We start from the raw sequence: 26,844 nt of genomic DNA, 5'->3' as shown, positions 1-26,844 counted from the left end.
TGAAGGCTGCAGACTGAACAACACAACAACGGAGAAGTAACAAAGGCGCGTGTGTTTCAGCAAAAGCAAGATATAAATCACAGCACTCACTGCTTCGTCTAATGCAGCAACTACTCAGTAAATACAGATTCAGGATGGCACTCAAAAAACTGGAAAATGTTTCTAATGGCTTCATTAGGCTGACTGCGCTAATACAGTTCTGTTTGATTATTAACTTTTCATTTTCTTTAGGGTGTATTCACAATTCATCTCCTCTCATCCTTTTTGTTCAGCCCTATTTTCTTATCTGCTTCTTTAAAATAAAGTAGTTATATTTAAATTTATGTGCATGCAAGAAAAAAAAAGAAAAAACAAAGAGAACTAATCTTTCAATATGCAACTGCCAAAAGATATTCAACGTGGGATTGTCTGTTACTAACTACATTCTTATAGCTTTGCTCTCTTTGATATCTCCAGCTCCTTTTCACGCAACCATTCCAGGCTGGTAAGGAGCTCACAGTTCTTGGTTAAAAACTCATTTAGTAATTAAGCAGGTTTTCTGATCTATGAATTGTATAAAGAATAACATAGATTTGATAAAAATAACTTTAAGGACTCCACATCAAATAACCACAAATTGAGAGTATCTTGCCAGCAATGAGTACTGTCAGTCCTGACCATCAAAGCTGTGGCAGAAAAAAGGAAGAACCAGCTCATTCAGCCCCATAGCTGTAGGAAGAAATTCCCTTTTTTCCTTTCTCTAGCCTTTTGCCTTCAGTCACCATCTACCTTGTGCTACATCCAAAGAACGGTGAGTAACCAAATTATCTCCTCGTTGTCCATATACACCAGCCAGCAGAGAGTTACGCAAAGTATCCTTTGACTGCTTATGTTCTTGGCAATGGACAGATGGGCAGTTCTGGAGCTGGACCATCCATGCACATGGCTTAGATCATCAGTCTCCAATCCTCAGGATTTATTTTTTCTCAAGATACTCCTGGACATTTTTCCACCTTATTTCACAAACATTTATGCACTAATTAAAGCAGCATCATTAATATAACACTGAATGTTGTCAAAACCTAACTGTACATCTCAAGGATTTGTAAACTAACTTTGATGACTAGGAACAGGGTGTCAAATGAGCTACTGACACTACACTTAATAAGGATGAGAACTACTTGGCACACATTGGTGCAAATAAAACATGAAGAGTGTCAGTAATATGATTTCACTGTTGCTGCTGGCAGGTACTGTCAAAGATGACTGGATGCCTTTACAAAAATACTTACTGCAGGGTGAAAAGTCTGCTGACATCATAAACCATCCTGTCAGCAAACAGCGCCTTACCTCAAAACACAAGCCAACAACACCATGTTTATAAACACCTCCTTAAATGGCACTTCCAGTCAGGAAAAATGCCTCTAGTGAACTCTGCTCTCATTCAGGAAAGGATAAAATGTTGCTGAGATGGGTGAAGAGTATTTTCAAACAGGAAACAACTCACTTTGGAGCATTACCACCCATCAGAGCTGTCTGTCACAAACACTTCTGCTTTCCAGTTCAGCACTGTGAGTGTGCCCTGATGCTGGCAGTGCATTTTGGTGCCACTTTAGGCATCCTGTCTTCTATGGAAAAGACATTTTTGGTAGTGCTGTAGAAAGTGTGATAACATTCACTAGGAAGCAATGGGAAAAAAGCACACTGAGATGCACTTTCCTATAGTATAATTAAAGGCCAGCCTGAGAAGATATGCATCCTACATCAAGATTTACGTGCAGACATTTAGCCAGATGTTATTGTGTTTCAGGGAGTGGAGAATGGCTCCTCCTCAAAGACCAACTGTCCTCTGAATTGATTCTAATACAAAATGGAAAAAAAATTGAGATGGGATGGAAACATAATGCGCTAATGAGAATGGAGCTCTTTATGAGAAGAGATGAGATTTACTTCTGAATTCTGAGATGAGTCCTTGCATTTGCTCAATCTACTCTCAACTTGCAGTCTATTTACATGTGATATTGAGAGAGAACTTCAAAAGGTGAAGAACACCAAACTCTTTTCAACGGGAAACAGTTTATTTACATTTAGTTCTGCTCTACTTTCAGGGTACCTGAGGTGATTTTACAAGGAACAAGGACTGTGTAAGACTGCCAGTTCAAGCTCTGAGTTCTTTCAAAGTTGTAAGGCCAAATATATATATATATATATATATATATATAAATAGAAAATATACTTTTCTAACTGGCAAGGTCCCATCTCAACATCAGTGTGTGTTGGTACAAAGGCCAGATCTCAATAAAATGTCATCTGACCCAAGTATGACAGATATCTAAGAATCAGCATTTGCCATTGCTAATTGTTGTCTGCTGCCAGACCATCGGTTTCTACCCCCAAATCAAATTACCACTTCTTATCTTCCTGAATCTGAAAGGGAGATTTGGGTTCCCTAGGCCTTTTCCCAACAAATGACCCCATGTAATTTATCTTCATATGCTCGTCGTAAGAGCAGACAGTTAAAGCTTAACCATGAGAGACACCGGCGTTTGAATTAAATTAACTGTTCACACGTACCAAAATACTAATAAGCCTTCATGATGCTCTGCTGAGCTAACTGCCCATGATACGCATCTCACTTAAGCCAAATCAGGAGGGTAAACAGTGTCCTGCAAACATAGTAGTTTAAGTACAATGTGTTAAACAGCTGCTACTTGCAAATGCTACACTAACACCATGGTGATGAAACCAACAATCAGAGTCAAAGGTGACAATAAAAAGGGAGGTCACCAGGGCAATCCAGTAGCAAAGGGTAAAATGGGTAAACAGGACCCAAGCCATAACTCCAGGCTCAACACAAAGCAGGAAGGTTAACAACACAATGCTTTCCTCTGAATCTTGTTTTATGGATTTAGGTTGAGTGCATTGCTTTTTTTCAGATAATGAGCTGCTTTGGAAAATCATGCCGCTGTAATACGTGTAAAGAATATGATTCAACAAATATTCCTGTTGTGTTCATCTCACTCTGGACCTTCTCCAGTAAAAAGGAAAAAGAAACCCAGAGTTCCTTCCTTTGCCACTTTTCCAGTGAGAAACAACTGGGCACGTCTCCTCCTGCTCCCGCAGAGAAATCCCTCTGCACTGCCTACAAACACTGTGCTGCTAAAGCACAGTGATGACACAAACACGAGCTGCTTCTGGTTCCACTCCACCTGTTGTCTCAGTGCCCTCTGTGGGGCATTGAGCCCGTGGAGGGCTGGCAGAACGACACACTGCTCATTGTGACCAACATGTGGAGTTCGGCTGCTCAGTGAAGAGCACCACAGAGAAGCCCGGCTAACAAAAATGGATCATCCAGCAATATTAATACCTCAGTGAGTGGACAATGAGCAACATGCTCTACTGCTTTAATAGCAACAATGCCGTACTCCGCTGAATGTCTGTAATACCTTTACTATTACAAGTGGATACACGTAATGATGAATGATGTTGGCCTGTTGGAAACAACCCAGTGTGGGCGCATTCCAGCAGAACAGTCTGATGTCACCGTATGTGATTGTGACTTAGCTAAATGTTTTCTCCAGGAACTCGCCTGACTTTGGCTGTATTGCTTCTCTGCAATGCTTATTCAAATTCCAATAAAAAAGACAAAAATTAACACAAAGCTTAGCAACAGGTAAGAAGGAGCTCAGGTTCCAAAAGACCAGGCTTTTCAGTAGTACTTTCAGACCTCAGCATGATGCATTAGTGGTAAAAAGACTAAAACCGACGACCTGGCTAACAGCAAAGACCATAACCTTTACAGAACTTACTCCGTGCTTCCACTGAAGCACTGTTTGCAATCCTCAGCTCAACATGGCACAGTAATATTCAGCACTTGAAGCTTTCTGACATCACCGATTTCCCTCTGTTTTTTCCTTTGCCACGATTCCTTAAAACAAAGAAATGCACACCTGGCAACTCAATCCAGTTCCTCACAAATTAAAAGAAATAATCGTATTTTAGTTTGGAAATTAAGTGAGGGTAACAGTGAGAGCTGCCCTGGTTTAATCTGAAGAGACAAATGGGGATAAGAGCTGTCTGAAAAGCATTATAGAGGTTAAATGATCACTGATCTGGAGTAAATGGCAGCTGTCTTCTCAGCCTCCAGCAGTTCCTGTGCTCCGCTCTCATATGGTAGAATAACACAGACAGCTACACAAGGTCCTGGGGCAATTTGTCCCTCAGGGGCTAAGGGATCCTCTGACAACTTAAGACAACCAACTGATACCTGGAAGGTGTTTTACTGTTCATGAATGAATATGAAGTATTTCTATTTGGCAAAAAATGCACAAATACTTCTCAACTGGCAGAAAAATAATGCACTATGAAAGTAAATGATATAGCAAGTACAAAAACCATCCACCAGTTTAACAGCTGTTCATCTATTTGGGTGCCTAATGCTTCCTTCTCAAAGGAAACAGGACCCAGAAGCATCACACAGGTCATGTTGTATGCAGTGGAATCCTGTTTGCTACACAAGTTCTGCACCCATAGTTGTTTTCTTGTATGTTTTGAATACATACAAGGCAAATGGGGAGGACACTAGTAAGTAAAGGAGACCATCAAAATCTGAACCATGATCCTGCTTTCTCATTTCCCACAAAAAGAGAACATCTGGAATACATACAATGGCACCAAGAAGGTTCAGTATGAAAGGCAGAACTGTTCTTCGGACTCCCTTCTGAAGGGAAGGAACAAGTGAGTGCCTTCAAGAACAGCTCTGCTTCCTGCAGAACTGACCAGCTCATTCTCCTGTCTGACTAGACCAAGAAAAACCTTTATATCACTGTGCAACCTACTAGAATAAAAAGGTCACAGGACAAAATACAAAGATAAAAAACAAATATATTATTGACTAAATGGGAATCTGGAATAATTAAGTACAAGAGCCAAAGAGAATTCTGAAAGAAACACAAATCCAAGAGTAGATGAAGTTCAGCCTCTCCTGGCAAGAGGTGACAAAGCCAAGATATTGTCAGAGCAGGGGGTCTGCTGCAAGAAAACATCATAAGGAGGATATCTAAGACACAAACATATGTCCAGCCAGTAAATTACATGACAGCCTAATGCAACAACAAACAAGAACAAGCCACTTTAAGAGAATGATTAATACTTAAGAGTACTGTGCATGCAGGCTTATCGGAAAGCAAACCTTGTAGGTGGGTGTGAGCCCTTGCTAAAGTCAGTTCCTATCGTTGCCATACAACAGCTACAAGAATAATTATAATAATTAATGGAGAGCAGTGATAAAGTTAACAATTGCCCACCTGTATACAGACTGACCATGATGTTGTTTCTTCCTTTTTCACACCTACCACTTTATGTAATTATTGCTGACTACTACAAACGCTTTTCCAGCCTCATGCTGGGCTTGCTGTTTGCTCACGGCCGGGCTGTTCCACCTATGACTGACAGCACTCACCCAGTTCAAAATTGGGCATTGTATTTCATCTCTGACAGCTCAGGTTGCTATGGGCGACATTAGATTACAAAAGGCAATGAGATGAAAACATGAATATTCACCATCTAAAGCAAAGGCCTCAAAATATAGGAAGGGATGGATAGCATCAGAAAGATTTTCTGTTAGCAGGACTCTCCCTGTTCTGCATAAAGGCAGCAAACTTGAAATGCAGCAAACTTGAAATGCAGCCTGTGATTTCTTATTAAGCTGTGACTCGTTTTACAGCTTACCTTTGCTCTCAGCAGATTTCAGGAGGACAGAGTAAGGATTTGCCGTGGCTGAAGGCAGTGTGGTTTGTTACTGTTCTTATTCTCACTCCAAGGACAGAGAAATGATGAAGGAATGGGCTTTGAACAGGCTCATCTCTTGGCTAGGAGACGAAAAACTGAGCGGTTGCTTTCCCTGCTGGCTGGGAGGAACTGCTACACTTACAGACATTGCTCCCTTGGCAGTTCCTGTGATACTGACTGTGACACGCAGGAATGTGCTGGGATCCCCTGGGCAGGGGCTGCCCACCTGGGGCACAGCAGCCTCAGCACACACAGGTTGAGCCGGCGGGTCAAGATTTATTCTTCAGGATTTCATTCACTGCATCACAAATGTGCCTCTTTGTGATGTACAGCCTACATGGGATGGTAGGCTCATACTCGGAGAATTCAGAAGAATTCTGAATTTAAGAGCAACAAAAGGAAAAAAAAAAAGTCGAGCTATGGAGCACCAAGCTGAACAGATCAGGGGCCACTGAAAGCTGTAAAAGTACAGCAGATGCTGCAAGGGCTGCGTTCAGGGCTTAGTTCTGGGTGTTTCTGAGCAGACAATGCCTGAACATCACAAGGCAGGAAAAAGAACTAAAAGAACATCAAGCAGACATGTACTCTGAAACTAAAATCTAGTTTTGGACTAGAAAACTTTTCTTTTTCAGTTCCACAAACACACCTGCAGAAATGTGTTTGATCCGTGACTGCCATGTTCAAGAGGCATCTGGGTGCTATGAGGAATGGTTTAGTGTCTTAGTGGTAGTAATGGGAATGGGACAGTTGGACTAGATGACCTTGTAGGTCCTTTCCAACCCTGTGACTCTATGACTGGTAGGAGAGTTCAGAGGTTGCACTGGAAATCTCCCCATACACAAAGCAGATGGGGAAAAGGCTCCTGGAGCCGAGGTTCACTAACACGGTCTGCTGAGACCCTGTGAAGACCCACTTGCATATTAACTTTCAGGAAGGTATTGTGTTGCCTTAACAGCACTGACAGGGCAGCTAGAGATTTTGTTTACAGTTATTATATACTCTAATTATAATTCCCCTCCAAAGTATTACTAGAATTACGCATTACATGTACTATCAAAGTTACTGTATAGTTAAAAATACTGGTCTATTTGTAAATATTAAACAAATTCCACTTCCATTTTCTTTAGTACTTTAAAGAAAACTACTTTTTTAAAGGGGTAGAAAAAGTCAAACTGTGGATTATTAAAAAACAAAAACAAACAAACAAAAAACCCCCAAAATGGCAATTCTGAAAATCCTCATCCACATTCCATCTCATTAGCCTTGGGAACACTCACATCCTCACTGCTTATCTCCCCTAAAAGCCACTGAGTGAGAGCAGTAACTTGTACTCTGCACTCCTGTAAAGGCTCATGGAAGGGCTGTTTCCTTAACATTGAGGAATAGAGAGAATGTTTGCCAACACATTAAGGCCCTAGAACAGTTACTGCTGCACCTCAGTCATGTCCCCAGGAACATCCACGCTGTGCCCTGCACTCTGTGCTCTTTGTTTATACAAAGTTCACCTAAAGAGCCAAATGCTGTGATTTCATTTAAAAGAAATTAAGTATATCCCAGCTATTGTGGCTTCAGCTGAAACTCAGGAGTAGGGGCAGAGAAATGCAGTGTAAAAGAACCCTGTGCTCAGTGCCTGATGCTGCTGCTGAAAGGAGGAGGAATGAGACTAGTGTATGAGAATGCAGAATCGGATCCGCTGCCTGTGCTTCTCACCACAAACACTGGTCAGAGCTAACTGAACTCAAGGCATTCCTCTAGAGAAAGGCATTCTCCATAACACCTGGCACCATGAAGTAGAGTTTTCTTATTATTTTAATTAGGATTTTGCTACTTTTTATGCTGCAAAACCAGTGGTTTTCAGTCAAAACAAGGCCCTCTTATGAAGAAAGGGGACTGGTCATCCACCAGTGGACAAACCAGCTCTCCAGAGAGCATGAGCCTGGAGATCAGAACCAAGACACCATGCCACCTTCAGCGTTACACAAGGAAACAAGGTACACAGGGGTCAGCACACACAGCATGTTTGCACCTAGCTGTGCTTATACAGGAGGTATCTGGAAGGTGGGTAGTGCTGCTCTAGGAATGAAGTGAACATAAAACCAGGAAAACTTCTCAAGCTGAAGTTTTGGCCCTGATGAAGTTGACTGTAAAAGTAGCACGGACTCAGGACTAAAGCTCTGCACAGCAGGCCGACAGTAGAGCATCAATACAACCTCATGGCAGAACCCAGAGAAAGAACAGCTTACAGCTTAGTTTGCTGCAACTCAAAGCAATGCAACGTTCTCCATTTCTCTGAAGTGTACAATGAATCTCAAACATGCTTGAGAGGAACCTGTGAGGAACAGAACCCAACTCCAACACTGATAATAATGTATCAAAAAACAGCAGAGCCAATTTGTTAATTGTAACTGCTCCTATAACTTAGGTTACTCAAAACATACCACAGCTCAGACAATTAATATCTGCATTAAGAAATGCAGTGTACGCAAACAACCACTGGATTCTAAGAGAAATACAAAGTAGAAAAAGAATGGTAGAATGGAATTTTTCATCTCCTAAGCTTTTGCTCAACTTCATAAATCCCAAGCTTTAGCTTTTCTATTTCAGCATTTCCTATTACGAAAGTTAAGATGGACTTATAACTAAAACAAACCCTGGAATACTGCTTTAAGGCCATCACTACAATTGTTCACAGCTTCCTTCTAAATTCAAATACTCACTTAGTACACACATGGGCCTGACACAAAAAGTGACTTCAGCTCTTTCTCTGCCTCTTCTTTCAGTGAAAAAGGCTTTTTCTGTTGTTCTGCAAATGCAACAAACTGATGTATCATGCACCTTGCTGCCAAGAATTCCAGGAAGTTTAAAGTAGTTTCTAAGCATACAGTACTTTTCATATCCTCCTTTGGTTAAAGATATAAAATGCAATATGACTGGATATATGACAAATATCCTATTTATAAACCTTATATTTACAAAGAGTAAATAAAATGGCAAGTAATGAGAAGCTACGGATATTTCTTTGTCTTGGAAGAAAAGGTGAGGAAAAAATGCAGGGGAATCAGATGGAAAACTAAGCTAAAAATGCAGGCTGTATTGTTCCTTTCCTTCTGGGTTCTAAGTTACAAATTAAAACATGCAGCTTTTTGCCCATTTAAAAGATTAGAATTTACAGTCAATAGCAGATAGGGGTAATTATTTCAACAGAAATAAAAATAAATCATATTATTTCTACCAGAAAAATCAATGTGATTTACGTCCCGAACAGAAGTAGGACACTGATTACAGAAACTCTATAGCAATAGTGAATCCAACTCTGCAGCACTCTGCACAGGCACAACTTCTCATTGCCCCAGTGGCTGTGCATGGGTTACAAACTGGAAAGCAGGATGCCTTTGTCTTATGGCCTGGAACACAAGGAGGGATGGGTGAGAAGAAACACCCTAGAGCTGATCTGTTCTGTGCATGAGGACAGCCTGCTGGATTTACAGCTTATATTCTTAGCAACATTCTCATATTAGATTTCTATCAGTTCTCTGCTTCAATTCAAAGTAATTTCTTATTTTGTAAGCTCTGACTGGATGTGGGGAGGAAGGCTCAACTCCTTTGCCCACAGGCTCACACTACATGGCCCTCAGCAGCTGCAAGGACAATCCTGCACTGTTCACAGACTGGCTGTAGTTTGCAAGAAATCCATGCGCTAGAATAATAAATTACATCTCTAATGAGATTTGGATGTATTTGTGAAAAAAAACTTCTCAAACATTTAGAGTTTGGCTGAACGTTCACATCATCTCACTGAAAGTCCAAGAGTACAACTTAGATAAAAGACACCAAATTCCTGACGTGCTCTAGAGCAGAACCACAGTGAACCACACTGGCTGAAAGGCCTCAAGAACCTGCAAGCCATTCATGCAGTAACGTCTTCTTGCCAAACCTTGTCCTTGTTTTAGCTGAGAGATCAGCCTGGATTTGCATTTTGCTTGCACGTTACTGTATTGGTTTTTTGTTTATTGGTTTGTTTTGTCTCCACTCTGAGGAAGAAAATCTAAAGCAAATGCCGGCAAAGCCATAAACTAGCAGAAAAAACCCAAACAAACCCAAACCCAACTCTCATCCCCCAGACAAAATAGGAAGCAGCAAAAGCCGTCCACAACTAACACAGAACTCTAGAAGTAAGACAGACAACTTAAGTAAGAGTGCTCTCAGCCTTGCCCGGCCTGTTTGCTTACACATGCTGTGTCATTTGCACTTGGAGGCCAAAAGCTTAATTTGGGGTTTCCTAAGAGTGAAATGACATCTGGACTTTGAGACGTACATTCACTTATATGAACTGAGATCATACATTTCCTTCATCACACATCACTACTGAAACTGCTCTAAAATAAACAAAGAAAATGAAAGCAATTAATCATCATTACAGAAAAAGATGAAGTTAGTGAAATCCAGTCAAAGAATTTCTGGTAAAAAAACACCTTTTTTCCCCCTCACTTCCTTTTACCCCCAGCAAGTACACAGTGAATGAAATACAGTCAGCGACACACACACTGCTGGTCTTCTGTTATCACAATCAATATGAACAATTTAGAGCAGCAGTAACCTCTCCATGCATACTCCCATTGCCCCATGGGATCAATATAATTCAGTATCACAGCTGGCTAGTGAAAAATAATGAGATTATGATAACAAAAAGGGAAGCTTCTCAAATTTTTTTCCTGGTGTATGCCAAAACATTGCACCTTTCAGTCTGTTTCTAAAGAATAAAACAGATGTTTAAGAATATCACATTTCATATACAAATACATACACGTATATGGAAAGAATATAATTGATATATCTACTTTTGCAGCCATTTCTTGTAGATGATTTTATTCTTTATGAATACGGTATTTATTTCCCTTTAAAAATGACTGCAAGATTTGACTTCTTCATACTTAGTCTGGGACTACACGTATTTTAAAAGGTATCAATTTTCCTAAACATTCTCCACGGAGAGAACTGCCATTTGCAAAGTCTTGGTTTTGTTTGATAGCCATACATGTGTACTCATGGCTAAAGTTCATCAGGTGTACACCAAGTTAAAATACATGGACATACAAAAAAAAAAGCAAAATTCTCCTAAGTTCTACATCTGTGTCATTCTACAACTTGTTTACTGAAACTGAAAAAACGGAATCTAAGTTCCTGCCTTCTTTCCTGCTACTCCTGGAGCCCATCGTGAGCAACAGCAGTAAGTTATGCAACTCCAGCTCTTCAGCTATTTCCAGTGAGCACCACTTGCTATCCAGTTGTCAACAACTGGTGGCAAAGACTCTCGTGGCTGCAACCAAGTACCTCAACAGGCCATTTGGCTCTAGAAGTTACTCTTCTCTTAGCACAGTATCAAGTAAGGTCTATGTTAAAAGCAGCTGTAAAAGACAACATCAGCTCAATCCAAACTATGAGCCACTGAGCACTGTTTACATAGTAATTGAGGGGATGCAGGAAGACTGTATACATTTACAAATGGAACGAAGCTCATTATCACTTCTACAGTACATACACGAACACTCACAGTTAACCTACAGTGCTGTTAACAGTTATGCTTTCACCAGCTCGCTAGTTAAGTAGATGGATTATATGTGAATCTTACCTGGGAGGAAATGAAATGTCCAGTTCATACAATCTGTCCTTAAAGACCGACAGCTCTCTGTCGAATTCTAAAAGCTATGAAAGATAGAAACAATGCATTCACTCTTTAATGTTGAACTGAAGCAATCTAAAAACATGACATTATATAAAACAAAATAAGAAGAGACTGACAATAGAGCTTGAGCTGCGTTCCTCAGATAACAGTTTTCAAAACTTAGCGCAAAGCACTGAATTCTATTTTGATATGTAGAAAATTAATTGAGAAAAGTGTACCAAACATTCATCCCAGTCAGACACATAACGCTGCCTCTTGACATCAGTGCCTTCTACGTGCACTTAGCGTGCCAAGATGGCAAAGTAGAAATAAGAATATTAGCAATCTTTCCAGAGATAAACCCAGCTACCATTAAAAGAGTGCAGCAAACTGATATGCTAATCAGCCCGCAAAAATGCCTGCAAGAGTATCACATTACTTTATATTATCTTCAGCTCAGATAAGAAGGTACAACAAACACGAGGATGTACAAATCACTCTTCCTAAGCAAAGACAAGCAGCATTTTTGTACACTAATTCTGGGTGGTGCAAGTCAGATAGCAGAAAAAAAGGAAACGTGACAACAGGTAAAATGTGTTCTCAGGAAGCAGGCAAGATGCAGAGCTGGAAGCAGATATTTAGCAGACATGTTCATAAGCTCAGAGTTAAGATTCAGTATAAATATTAGTCCTTTGCCAAATCTGTTGTCCCTCGGCCATGACAGAAAATAAATGTCTGTAGCCTTTTGTTCATAAACATGAACCCACTCATAACAAGTCAATGATAACAGTCTGTGCTAAACCATTAACTGTTCTGATGAACACAAGTGACCTTATTTCAGAGCCATGGCTGGTGGGAAGTCTGATGTCCGAATGAATAAGAGAGTTAAAAAACAAAAAGCTCATCATCTGCAGCGTTACTGCCATCGTTCCAAGTGTCACTTTCTATTTTGACAAGCATGTCATCCAAATAGTATCCTGTATGATGGGGCGTGTTTGTCCACTGTTCATTAATCACGTCCCATCTCACAGCTGTGCTGATACCGTTGTATGAATAGCAGAGGTTCCCTAAGAAATTAGATTGTGTCCCTCTTTCCCCTCTGCCACCTCATAAATCATTCCTGAAACGTGCAATTAGCAGCTACTTGTACACATTAATTATCTGTGTGAAGGGCAGCTACCTGAACCACCTGCACTGCTGATTAGCTGCCTCACCATGGCCCACCCGGGTTCTTCCATTTCTAGTTACTGTGTTGTTTCACATACACACTTATACACGTGGGCACAAAATAATGGGAAACTTCCCCTATTTTATTGCATCTGACAGTAGGCCCTGGGATGGAATGCCGGCAAAGACTTTGAATACAAATAAATGTAACTCATTTGTATATATTTGAACACCTGTCAAACCCAACTGCTTAAGAGTTTGGGTAAATACTATTAAAGTACCTGGAAACTTGTACCTTATGTACCTGTCTATCTAGAAATGTTTTCTACCTTAAAAAGGCTGGGATGGTTCAGCCACTACTTTATGAAGTAATCTCAACACACTTAAGGAAAAAATGATCCCTCATGCATGCTTCCAGATTGCAATCCTTTACTTAAGTCTGAACAGATAGAGGTGTAGCCACTACACATACATACAAGCTGGCAGTGAAAACAAGTGTTAATATCCTTCTATTCCACATTTCCCCACTTGTTTAATGATCTGCCCAACATGACCCTGGCACAGGAAAAATAAAAATAATCTACCAAGCACTAAAACCTGTCATTTGTAGCACAAGGCTATTAATACCAATACATTTTTCCTGCTTCTTCCAAGTAAAACAATCAGAGCAGGAAAGTGGAAGCACCAGGAAAAAGAAGGCTATTTCTGAAGCGTAAAAATGGCAAGAACTGAATAGAAGAACAATGATCCACAGAACACAATCATATAAACTACTCAGGAGAATTCCAAGGGCTAGAGATGTTAAAATACAAGCATTGTCCTCTCATGCCAATTCACACTTTCAAAGCTTTAAACATTCATACTGTTTTTGCTACAATTGTATTTGCACATCAAATGAAGGCCAGCATTCAGAGGACCATGTGTTCAGACATGTATCACCATCCAGAAAGTTCCTGATGTGTCCATTTGCTGTAGTTCTCGTTTAGTTGTGCTGTGCTACACAGATGAGCTGTGGACAGTGGTGACAGAGTGAACAGATAAAAGGAACAAGACCGTATTGTGTGCTGCACTCATCAGGTCCCCGAGTCTTCCCAGGTAAAAGGCAATGACTGAACCAGCAATGACAAAGCTGAGTATCTAAACCCAACTGTGCCCAGAGGCACATGCATGGGGAACGCTGTCCTTTGGTGGCAATGCATCCTCACACATAAAGCAGATACATCTTGTGACTGGAGAGGATTATTTGGACATTTTTTACATTTCTTGCTATATATGAATTATTACTTAATTTCAACAAAGCATTTATCCCTTCCCAGGTATTAACTGACTAAGTTATGCTATCTGTGACCATCTGTACAAACACATCCACAAACTACACAGAGATAACTGATAATTCTCATGAAGGGAAATGGGCAAGTTCCTTGTGTGTTCAGGATGCTGCAATGAGAAATCACTTCAGAGTTGTTCTTTATTTACCTCGCACCACCACAGACTGTGGGGGAGGCTAAGGCAAGAAATAATGAAAATCTGAGTTGTACATTTTAAGAAAACTCCCATTCATTTCTGGGGCATGCTCCAGCCATCACTTTTTTGGTATTAGCCTTAAAATCACCTTGGATCTCATTCAAGACCATGGTCTCAAAATGTAAGATTACTGGTGAAAAAAAACTTGGCCTTACCACAGTTATGGATGCTACTTTCCTTCCCAGCCCAAGTTAGTAAGAGAAAGAGCAGGACTTGTTACAGGCACCATCTCCTTATATTTGCTTTATGGCAGCTACAGGGACGTCTGGAGCCCCTTAGCACTACAGGCAATCTATGAAAATTAATATATGCAACTGTCGTGGTTTTGTGGTGTGCTACAGAAAAGCAGTCAGAATTTCATAAGGCAGCATCCTGAGTTTTGAAGCATACACCACCATCTTTTAAGAAATTACCCTGAGCATATTGTATTAATGGATATTTACAGCACAAACTTCTCACTTCTTTACATATTGTACATTACTCAGCATTGTGAATAATATTATTGCTGTAACAGTAAACAGGAATACATCAGTTCACTCTAAATGACTTAGAAATGACATAGAAATTCAGCTTAAAGCCAAAAATCAATATATTGTTCCATGTAATTTACTCATTACAAGCTCATCTTTGAGAAGCAAACCTTGAACACACCACACAATATTCTGGGATAATTTTAGCAACTACACAGAAATTTGTAAGCGCTGTGGCTAGAAGTTAATTCCAGAAGTATGTGTCACAGACAGGTCAGAAAACTTTTTCTGTCCCCCAAAAAAGCAATTTCACCCATGTTCTTGTATGTAAACAATAACAAGGATCGTGTAAAGGCTGCTTGAAGCACTAGGTTGCTGATACTATGTTGTAATGCTATAATGTGACAGAATGTACAGCGATAGTATCAGGGTGGCAAAGTCTTTGGCTGCAGCAAAAGCCCCAACGCAGCAGCCACGGACACATAAAAACAGAAAGAAAATGTGTGTACCTTTAGAAGCCCTCAGATACACAGCGATCTCCAGTAAGATGCCCTCACCTCCACTGCCAGCCCTTATGTGAGGTCTGGAAGGGGAGGATCCCGGCTCCAGCCCTTCCTGTCACTCAGCTGCATTGCTCACACCTGAGCTCCCCTGGGCTGGTCCTGCCTTCCACCAGGTGCTTCATCACTGCTTCAGGTCATGACTTTGCATTTCCACTACATACACAAATACGCTTGATCTACAATGTGCAGAAAGTATCCCCTGCAATCCTACAAGTTAAATGTTGTGTCTGTGAGTTAAATCAGATTAACATCTCCCAAATGAGAATGTCATCCATACATGTAAGTAATAAGTCTATAGACAGCTTGTACCCCATGAGACCGCAACTGTACACCTGGGTGAGTACAGCCAAGCAGTGGGATTATGAATGCACACAGAACACACCCATTGGCTGTGACTGTGAGAAAAAAAATTGCATGGCAGAATATTGTTTAAAAAACAGATTACATTTATCAATGGGATTTTGCAGTTTGAAATTCTATACTTCTGTTCTGCACACTTTATGAGCCAAATTCTTCAGATAGCTTCTACATGCAAGCTCCTGCTGACTCAAATGGGAAATGACTTGCTATCCGTGAAGTTCTTTGTGCAGTATTACAGAATGACTGCAACTGCACTGAAGAGTATTTGCTATTTTGTTAGAGAATTAGCAACCCTGACGGCTGTTACCTATATCAGCTGCACCATCTATCACTGTGCTGTTTTTCCATCTGCTTGTAAAGACTGCTGAAAAGTTTTGTTCTTTCCCTCCTTTCTTGTCAACAAGCACCATCATGGAACATTCACTTACTCCCTGGAGTCCACAGTCCCTGTATCTCCTGGGGCTGTGTGTGGGAAGCAGTGTGAGTTTTAGCTGAAGATAACATTTATCTGCAACACTAAATTTGGATATTATTCTGCTTTACAACAACCAAAGGATTATAACAGAGTTTAGTTGGTGTAGAAATCAAAGTAATTTTGCATGCTTCAGTTTAAAACCACACAGAGCTCAGGAATGGTTGATGTCTATCCGTGTACCGCAGTGGGCCACCTTGGCTAAAACCACACAAGTATGAACCCTTTAAAGCAGGGCATCTTAATTCAGTCATTGGAGTAGAACAATAGCAATTACTCATCAAGACCTACAGACCAAAGTCAGAGCATTGTTAGATCAGAAGGTGATATTAGCAGCATTTATCAAACCCATCTGCAGGGCTCACCAGAGAATTCACAGCTGTGAAAGGAAAATGAAGTTTCAGACCAAGAAAAAGAGATAAGCATACAGAAATGGCCTCAGAGAATTAAAATATATGGGCACCAGTCACTGCAAACTCCTTCACCAGTCTCCTACAGAGCCCTCTTCTTTTGAAAGATTTTGGAAATGCAATAATTTAATTTGGCTTTCCAGTTGAGAAAAATACTTAAAGCCCAATTCAGCAATAGATTGATATATGAACTAGAGCCTGAGAAACACAGATCCCTCCCACCTATCTCAGACAACGTTACACACAACTCTGCTCTGGTCTGATTTTATACTGCCCTTAAAATCAGGGTCCCACAGGGCCTGGCAGGGGTGGTTGCTGTCACACTGCTGTGCACCAGAGCCATCCTGATGGAGAACTACATGGCCTGACAGTGCCTTCTCCATATGGTGCCCAGTGCCAGGCCGGGCACTGGGCTCTGCAGGGAATGTGCCTGGGACACAGGGCTGAAGAGTAGAAAAGGCTCTGGAACATGCAGTCCAAGTAGTCCTCACCATGCAGCACTTCTCACTCTGCAAGACCTTTAGTGACCTGCTGGTCCTGGGATATGTGCAGTGCCATCCGCAGCCTGGGAGCTCCTGTCCCACCAGCTGTGTGGTGTACACATCTGTATAGTTGTAATTACAAAGTGAATGGATACCCAGGGGGTATATAAGAAAAGACTCACAGTTGAGATGGATGCTCACCAACGTTGAGGCTTGCCACAAAAGCTCCTCACAGAAGCGATCTCCAGAAAGAGATGCAGTTGTTGTGGTTAGCCCTTAAATGGGGTCTAGGGGAGGTGGAGTCAAGCTCCACCCCTTCAGGGAGCACAGCTGAATTACCTTCACCTGTGCTCCCACAGTTGACCGTCACTTGCCTCAGATGGTTAATCAGAGGTTCAGGCTGTGATTAACAGTTTCCCATACAACACTGCTCAGCCTCCTCTGCAGCCTTGAGGAAGAGCCCCAGCGTACGAAGCTCTGTCTGGTCACCTGCTGCCTGCAGACATGGTGGCTGACACTGTAACTCCATCATAAAAGGCCACGACTCTACCATGTCAGGCATGGCTCACCCTTGCTGCAGCCATGTTGGTTACCACCAGTCACTTCTTTATTTTCCATGTGCCTCAGTAGGGCCTTCAGGAGGATCTGCTCCATGATCTTGCCAGGCAGAGAAGTGAGACTGACTGGTCTGTAGTTCCCTGGATCTTCTTTTTCCCCTTCTTGAAAATGGAGGCTATTTCCCCTTTTCCAAACAGTAGGAACTCCACCGGACTGCATGACATTCCAAATATGATAAATAGTGACTTGGCAACTTCATCTGCCAGTTCCCTCAAAACCACAGACAGATCTCATTGGTCCCATGGACTTAAGTGGAGGTTGGTGTCTCCGCCTGTGGCAGGGGAGTTGGAACTCTGTGATCATCAGGGTCCCTTCCAACCCAAGCCATTCTATGACTTTATGACTTGTGCACCTTCAGGTTCTTTAGATGGTCTCGAACCTGATCTTACCTTACAGCAGGCAGATCTACTTTCTCCCAGTTGTTACCATTGCTTTCTGCAAATTGGGCGGTGTGGTAGAGCCCCTGTCAGTGCAGACTGAGGCAAAGAAGTCACTGAGCACCTTAGCTTACTCCTTATTCCTCATAACCAAGTCTCCAGCTTCTTTCTGGAGAGGGTCCACATCCTCATCATCCACATCAGTACAATTTCTTCTTGTTCCCCTTTATGCCCCTGTCTAGATTTACTTCTGTCTGGATTTTAGCTTTCTTAACCTGATCCCTGGCCGCTCAGGCAACTTCTTCACAGTCCTCCCAGGTAATCTCCTCCTGCTTCCACTCCCTATAGACTCTCTTTTTGAGCTTCAGTAAGTCCAGGAGCTCCTTGCTGATCCCAGCATTCTGCCTGCCTTCCTTTTACAGGATGCACTGCTCCTGGGCCTGAAGGAGATGTTCTCTAGATGTCCCCATCTCTAGACAGCAGTCCAGGGTGACAAGTGGGTGCCTCTGTGCCCCTCAGGAGGGAATCACCACTATCGCCTGTTGCTTCTTCTAAGCTGCCGCAGTTGTCATGCAGTGGGGAGCAGGACTGGCTGCCTTACTCAGCTCAGAGTTCAGTTTACCCATTGTTGTTTCTTCCTCCTTCTCAGCCAGGAGAATCATGAAGTGGTTCTGCAGAGGCACCTCAGGCTTTGAGGCAGTCTTTTTCCTCTTGTTAGTCATTTTTTGTAGCAATTTGCGTCAGTGACTTCTCATCACTTTTGTTTCCCCTCCAGCTGGATATGCCGCGTGTGGGAGCTCAGGGCTGTTTGACCCTGGACTATGGATTCAATGCAGGATGGAATTAAGTCTTTCTGACTCACTCTGTCTCTGCTTCCCAGATAGCACACAGCTTTCTGACTGTCTCCTGCAGGTCAGTCAGCTGTCATAGGAGGTCTTCCACCTGGGCACATCTTACACAGGCAAGTTTTCCACTCACCTCTGCTCCAGAAGAAAGGCCACACACTTCCCACTGACCACGGTCTGCACAGCTGTTTCTTCCTTTAGAATCTGTCTGAGTGGAGGCACTGGTCATCACCGGGGCAGGTGGTGGGAACCCCAGACAGTCAACCCAGCACATCTAGTCTGACTCAAGCTTGTAGTCTGGATTTACATGTATATTTGTTAGTAAGAAGAATGCACACATGCTATTCCCAGTCTCTCTGTTGTGCATTCAATTTGTGCATCAACTGAGCACTACCTTGAGCAAACGCAATTACAAGCGCAGGAATACTGCTTTTTGAGTAAAGGAAGAGAGCGTTATTTTCATGAAAATCAGGCACCTCAGATTACTTAAATAAAAGAAGCAGTTTCAGGATGCTTAGGATTTCCTGATGATCAGTCCTAGGGAACAACGATCCTAAGCAATCAATTTCCTTTCTTTATCCTAATTTGCCCTTATACATCATATTCAAGATTTTATCTGGACAGGGGCTGGTTGGCTCAGTGGATAAACCTCTGCCTTTTCACCTCTGGGATCATGGTTCAAGTCAAACCCTGATGAAATGCACTTGATCGTCCTAATCTAGTTCTTAGTGGACAGTATTCCCATTATCTTTAAAAGGGTCAGAGCCAAGGCCATTGGGAAGAGTGCATTGTGCTATATCTTGTCTGTTGATTAATACATTTTCAGTGATGCCAGATCCTTAACCTTCATGAGCACACATATCCCTACAAAAAGCTTAATAAAGGTCCCTCATGGACTAACCTTTTCTTCTCAGCGCCCATATCCTTTCAGATCTCTCAAGAATATTAAAATAAAAACACACAAAGAAATTACTCATCATCTAAAAGAATGTTTGCCTCAAATGTTTGCAAAAACACCCCTAAGCTAATTAGCATAATAACAGATCACTTTAAATCATTACTTGGCATAGGGAGAACAAGACCTTTATAACTCAATCCATTTTCGTTGCACATTGCAATTTTCTTCCCATATCATATCAGTCAAAACTAAACAGACACACAGAATAAAAGGAATCTACCCACAAAGACTGATTATGTTGTTCGGAGCGCAGACACTGAATAAAGATGGTGCTGACCATAGAAATTTACTCTTCAGGATTACTGAAGGATATCTGACCAACAATAACAATGTGAAACCCTTTGCTTTTTTTTTTTTCTTTTTTCTTTTTCTTTTTTCTCCCTCTCATCATAACAACAAATAAGGTAAGAAGTGGAACCACTTCTATATATGTAGTCTGGAGATCACTGTGCTTTCCTGCACAATTACCTTGAATCTATGATTCTAATCTGTTTTGGAACTAATGCTGGTAAGAACAACACCGTCCCCTGAACTGCCTGACTACTCAGGAGATACAGGACCATGGGCAGCTTCAGACTGACTTCTTGCACCTCCAGGCAGCAGAGACAGGGAAGCAGCTGGCATCATGGACTGCCAAGGCAGGCATCCCTGTCAGAGCTGAAGCCATCAGCAGAGAACAGGCCACCTGCCCAGGAGCAAGAAGGAAGCAGCGAATATCAGCGTAAGCACAGCTACGTAATTAAGGATCCATGGACATATAAAGGTTCCATGAACATCAACAGACAAAGCAGATTGTGACTTCAGTGGAAATAACACCCAGTCTTACTCTCAAGAAAATAAATTAATTGATCACTTTCAATGCCAAGTAATGATCAAAATCTCAAGGAAAATATGGTAGTTTCCATCTAGGTTGATTCTTTAATATGTTATAATGAAACATATGAATGTACTACCCATTTCTCATTTCTGATTGTGAATAAAGACTATAAAATGATTCCTAATGATTTGTTTTCCTGCAGCCATTATGAGGTTTTAAGTTCTTACTCAGAATTTATTTAACTAACTACTGAAGACACGACATTTAACTCACAGAATCACAGGGGATTGAAGGGAACTCTTGAAATCTTGATTTATAGCCAGTGATTAAGGAATTTGAAAAAAACATGGTAATAATGTAGATTTATTTGAGAACTCCCTTCATGTTCCTACTTTCCTGGAGCCATCAGTATGTTAACTTTGTTCACTTGAGAGTGGACAAATCCAAAACTACACTCCAGTCTTGTGAGAATGACGTACTGCTGGGTCAGCACAAGGCCAGAGATAGTGAAAAGCCCTGCAAAACCACAGGGTGCCTATGCAGAAAGCTTGGGCACTCCCCATGTCCTCCCATGTATTGGAGCTCCTCATGCTCCTTCGTTGGGGGTGAGGAATGGGAGTGCAGAACAGTTGTGGCATGGATATGGGCACTGCTCCCAGCTGGGATCTGCTGCCTCCTGAAAGGTATAAGCAACCAGCCCAGGTCAGGTAAGACTTACTTCTTTGGCTACAACTCACAGGCAATAATATTTGAAATAAAATGATACAGAACAATCATTGTGCTTTCAGGTAATAAATAAAGATAATTGCTAAGATAGCTTCAGAATAAGCTACAGATATATCTGGAAAAAATAGACCTCACAGATGACTGCATGAGTTTCGAATGGAATTTCTGTTGAACAGATAATTTATACCTATACCAGATTTTTCATAAAAATATTCATTTTCGTAAATACAACTTAAGATTGTGGATTACAATGTAAAAAAGAAGGAATAACTGTGTATGGACAATGATAAAGTAGCCTGTTGATAATAAATATTAGTCAGCTCTTGTCACATCTCTAAACATTCCGCTGTTACTGAAGAGACACCACAGTGATAGAAAAAATTTTAAAAAAAAGAGAAAAATCAATGGATTTTGAGCTAAAGCAGTTGCTAAACACACAGAAAACATCTTTATCCAACAGCCACAGTGCTGTGAAAATTCCCAAGCCCTGCATTGGTACAGCTAAGGAAAATTTAATCTTCCCAAATACTCATCAGGGCACTCCATCCTGTAGACCTGACAGCCCCACTTATAATTAATTATACAATTTCGATGGGAATATCGACTAAACAAAGCTATAAATCATAGAAAAAGTCAATAGGCATGGACACATTCAATCATGTCCCGACCAATGATTACTACTCTTAAAATACAATAATTATTTTCAGGAGCCAGCTTGAATTAAATTTCTGTCAGGCTGGTACAAGACCGGCGGTTGATGAAGGATGCGATGGATTTTTTGGGTTGAATTCGGCACAGAGACATTTATCCTTTTAGATAGGTAGTTTGTTTTTAGTGATCATGGTGCCGTGTGTTTAACTAGACCATGAAGATTAGATTATCTCCAATGGCTCATTATATCGTTTATCTTTTCCTTCCATGTTTGATCTGCAAGATTTCCCCCTTCTTGATGCATGAATGAAATGACCGCTGATTTAGAAAGAGAATGTGCTTAAGTGGGATCCTGCTTATGCCTTTCCACACTGCATTTGTGTACGTAAAGCCAACCAGCAACCATCTGAAATGCCGCTGAGGATGTGGCAAATGGCAGCAAAATCAAAATTACAAACATTTTGAATTGTTTAAAAGAATGCTACAAGATAGTAATAGTAACAAACATAGAGGAAAAGAATACATTTATATCTATGGAACCAGAAACTGCGATTAGTGTTACTACTTTGTATTAAAAGCTACTCTGTCACTTAAAAAACGCAGTTGTTATGCATTTCCCAGTGATGTTTTCACCTCCTAAAATTACAAGGGGGAAAAAAACAACGAAGTTTTCTGACAGTAGCTGTGTTTCCAACATATCTTTCCTATATATTTCCAGATATTTTCTGTGGTGATTACATGCCGCAGCTGAAAGATGAGCTTTAAGTGGGGACAGCAGTCCCACTAAGTAGCATGGACATCAACAAGTGCTTAAATAAGGAACATCATTTTCTCAGTAAGTCCATCTCAATCAACTGTTCTGACTCCAGGATATGAGTAAGAACTCTAACTTTCATAAGGAATTAACTATCGAGGTGTAAGTAATCTTGTAATCAGAGAGGGTGAGTAAAAGGGCTTCTTCAGCTGTCTTCCTTGCTCTGTATCTCCACAGAAAGCCCTCCAAACAACCTGCTTCTCTATGAGCAGCAAGAAGATACGCTGCAGGTACAAAAAGAGAGAGACAGGGAGTCAAGGCTGCTGCATATATCCCATTGCTACACAAAACAGCACCATGCACTGCCAGTGTGCGTACTGTGAACTGGTACAGGCCTGCAAACACCAGAGGTGGGGGACCCTCAAAGAGCTGAGACACAAAAGCTTAATCTTGTGTCATCTTTCATTTTGGGTGTGTGGAAGGAAGATAAAATTCAGGCAACCTGGGAAAGGATGGAGAATCTTGGTTAACTTGTCAGCCTGCACAGACTGCTTTGACAAACACAGACTCCACAAAACACTGGGTTTTCTGAAGGCTTTGCTTGTTTGGCATTGCCTGCCCTTCTGGTATAGCTCAGAATATTCAATATGTGAATGCCATTAGTTTCCGCTCATGTAGGCAGATATGCAACAAGGAGCTCAGTTATGGAATCAGTGAAGGTAGGCCAGTTGGCACAAACAGAACGTCAGGCCAACGAGATCCACATTAAAGCTCCCACGTGTGGCAGGTACGTTCCTGATCAGCACACTGTCTGCGCTTAACGTTGTTCTTTCTATTCTGGATGCCTCATGTTTTTCCTTTAGATACATAATTCCTGGGAACCTTTGATGAAATTGACAATACTACAAGCAGCCATGCAGATATTTTCCAAAGTGAAGTGGCCCCATTTTCAAGTAAAATAACCTTGAAGATGACAAAAAAACATTCTGTACAGAAAGAATGTAGACCTCATTACACATCAAAAGGTTAGTGCTCCCTGTCTGCTTTTTGTTAGTAAGCCCTATGTGACTGCCTCAACAGTGCCAGTCTGCTGCAGGGTTTGAGCTTTCTATTCCATTTATTCACACATTCCATTATTCGTTCATTTACTCACTCCATATACTCAGAAGACATAGGTATTTTCAGTGCTGTTTTGCATTAAAGGCTTTTCATAAGTTTTCAGGAAGTGCACAGTAAAGAACCAGTCAAGAACCAGTCAAGAACCAGTATATCTGAAGAAATATGCAAGAGGACAGAGGCAACATGGGAATCACATATACTTCATTTACAATTTTTCTTTCTATGCAAAAGAAGGCAAACAAATAGATATCAAAGTTATGAAGCTGTACTGTGGAAGAAAGTTGGAGCAATGACCAAGCTGGATGAATTATCTCTTCTCATTCTGCAGACAGGAGGACTAATAAGGGTAAGGGTTGATAAGGGTTGATAGAAATGCCATTTTTAAGTGAGTTTCCAACTTATTCCTTTAACAGTACTGAACTTACCGCAGTGCCATTGTTATCTCTAAAAACATCTTGATTAAAGTAGTCAAAGAGTTTCTTTTCTAATTGTAGCATAACCTAAAAAGAAAATAGAGGAGAAAGGTCAGAAAAACTCAGGGACCCTTTTAGATACACTCAGCCCTTAATACGGCACCTCTAGGCGTCCAAAGCTGCTTGTCAGCTCACCCATTTGGCTGACTGGCAATCAGTTCAAAAAATCCAATTAACTGAGCATTAGGTGTGACAATACAGATCCCTCCCCTCCCTTTAAATTAACAGTTTGAAACAACTATATTCATGCTCTTCAGAAAAGAAAGTGAACATTCAACAGTGTTTCTGTTTACCCGGGAGGTACAGAGGGCATTACGTTGTTTACCTTTCGGTCATTATCGGATTCACGAAATATTAGCTTGACTACTTCATTTGTGTCAGCTGCCCGGACAGTCTGCATTGTAGCCTTCGCACATAACGTCTAATAAGAAACACAAAGGGAGAAAGGGGAGCTCATTTAAATGAGTTGAGGCCATTTCTTGGTGAACTTGATCAATGTATGTATCAAGATCCAGTGCCCATCTGAAAGGATGACTTGCTGTAAGTCAAAAGACAAAGCACTGCTAATTCAACTCATTTTCATTTATGATGGGTTTAAAACAAGAAACCGGTTTACTGTTTGGAGAGAGACAGACAATCTGAGACAGTATCAATGGCATAAAACATACTCACCTGGCTTACCGCTGCACACACAGGTTCTGCTACGGGCCTGACACTGCATCACACATGACTTGTCAACATTCTCTAAAGCCATTTCCTACAGCCAAGGACTCTATGGTACTATTTATGTTCCATATTTTTACAAGCCGATGAGTACCTCAGCACTACATCCTGCAGCTGAACTCACCAGCCAAAAGGTCTGCATTGTGAATGAACACCCCAAGAACACTCCAGACATTTTGAGGGGTGTGTGTCTAACACATATGATAAGTTAACACTTCCTTAGACTCAAGGTATGAATCCCAGAGGTGTCAGGCCCTGGCTCCCATGCGACTGGCCAAGCTGTGGCCCAGCTGTAATGGTAAGAAAAGGACCCAGAGGGCCGGCTGCCTGCAGGGTGTGCTTTGCTCTGTTGCGACAGGTGAAAGCCTGGAACCTCAGCAAAGTAGTCAGGCATATATTTTACTTGAAAACACGATTTATATTCATGGAACCCACATTTTTATAACTATGTTAAGTGCTTTAAAATGCAGATAGAGACTATCATAACTGTGGGGTAGGCGGGCTAACATGAAGTTATCCAGCACAGGCAATGCTACCAGGTGGTGTGTGGTGCTGCTCTCACTCATTTGTCTGGGCTGCTGGAAGCTCAAGGCAGAAGGCAAAAGGGGAGTTGTGTACATCTAATAATTACTCAAAGATAGAGAAAATGGCCAAGATGAGCACTCACTCGTGGGAAGCAGCTCAGTTTCCCCTGCCATAGTCTAGGTTTCAGCAGCTCACAGTATCCACGTACAGGATAAGGATATTGGTAAGGGCAATCTTGCTGAATAAAGGATTATTTTGCTAGAAGTTCTTACCAAGGGTGTGATCAAGAATTCAGTCAACAGGGAAATAGGTGCCCTCCCTGCTTTGCCTGTTCCATTATTTGTAATGGCCAGAGAATGTACTGTTACTTTGCATAATATTCACTTAGAAAATAAACATGATTTCTGTCAACAGGAAAATTCACATCCCACCACACATTTCTTTCCTACTAAGATATAAACATATATTGTGATTCATTACTCCTAGCACAGTGTCCATCAGCCAGGATATCTTGCTTACAACAACAGCTTGCTTCCCAGTTCCCCATTAAGAATGTATTTGAAATAGAAGTCAGGCACCTATTTTTAAAATAACCCACACGCTTCCCAACAATCCAGATCTCAGTTCTGATTTCCAGCAATAAGAGTGGAAACTCTGTATGAAAACCTCTTCTTCTCGTTTGAGGGGGAAAAAAGGGCATTAAAATGATCCTAGAAAAGGGGCCTGTGTGTTTCCACAGTACAAACAGGAAGGGAAAAGCCGAGTGATTTCAGTTTTGAAGGACAGTAACCCGAGCGTGATTCAGCGGGATGAAATACACATCTCGGGTTTTTAACTCGGCTCTGCAATCCCAATGAGCGCTGCCCCACCTCACTGAGCGCAGCACATCCTCGCCTATGAACGCAGCACATCCTCGCCCAGGCGGCTCTTGACGATGGTTTCCTTCCCAAACGGGCAATCTGCGGACTACGAACAAACATCCAGCTCCAAGTTGTATCGCCCCGGCCCTGGCGTGCCCGAGTGCCCGCACAGCGGGGCAAACCGGGGCTCCCACCGTCGGTCACGGCGCTTCTGGACGGCGCCGGAGCCGAGCACAGTGCGCCCAGCCGCGCTGCTCCGGGACGCACCGCCGCGCTCCTCCCTCGCATCTTCGCCGTTCACCCCCGGCCCCGCTCTCTCCGTTTCTACACGTAATTAATGTTCCGCCATCTGCGTCCGCAGGCGGCTCCCGATGAGGTAATCCAGCGGCGAGCCATTCCCAACGCGCAGGCCCTTCGATACCGCCATTGAAATTCAGAGCACAGATGAGCTAATCGGGTCAAGACTAAAAAAATAGCGCTTTGGGCTCATGTGTCACAAATCAGTCTGGTCGCCTTTAA

The 26,844-nt window shown here is 41.7% G+C and overlaps 1 protein-coding gene across 8 annotated transcripts in view; it reads right to left on the bottom strand.

Moving 5' to 3' along the window:
* The window catches only part of INPP5A (inositol polyphosphate-5-phosphatase A), a 180,117-nt gene that overhangs the window by 10,108 nt on the left and 143,165 nt on the right, over positions 1-26,844 (bottom strand). For 4 of the 8 annotated variants that reach the window (XM_015867546.3, XM_015867547.3, XM_015867550.3 and 1 more), the window contains exons 10-12: positions 24,543-24,638; positions 24,170-24,244; positions 11,399-11,472 (exon numbers count right to left, since the gene is read on the bottom strand). In XM_015867546.3, coding sequence (XP_015723032.1) covers positions 11,399-11,472; positions 24,170-24,244; positions 24,543-24,638 — 245 coding nt within the window. The remainder of the gene's footprint in view (positions 1-11,398; positions 11,473-24,169; positions 24,245-24,542; positions 24,639-26,844) is intronic. The other 4 variants (XR_014948808.1, XR_014948809.1, XR_014948810.1 and 1 more) reach the window with 1 other exon arrangement.

This window comes from Coturnix japonica, chromosome 8, assembly GCF_054131305.1.
Source record: "Coturnix japonica strain WE chromosome 8, WE-NBRP24, whole genome shotgun sequence".
NCBI lineage: Eukaryota > Metazoa > Chordata > Aves > Galliformes > Phasianidae > Coturnix > Coturnix japonica.
The sequence above is the reverse complement of the archived record's forward strand: the minus strand, read 5'-3'. Positions and strand labels throughout refer to the sequence as shown.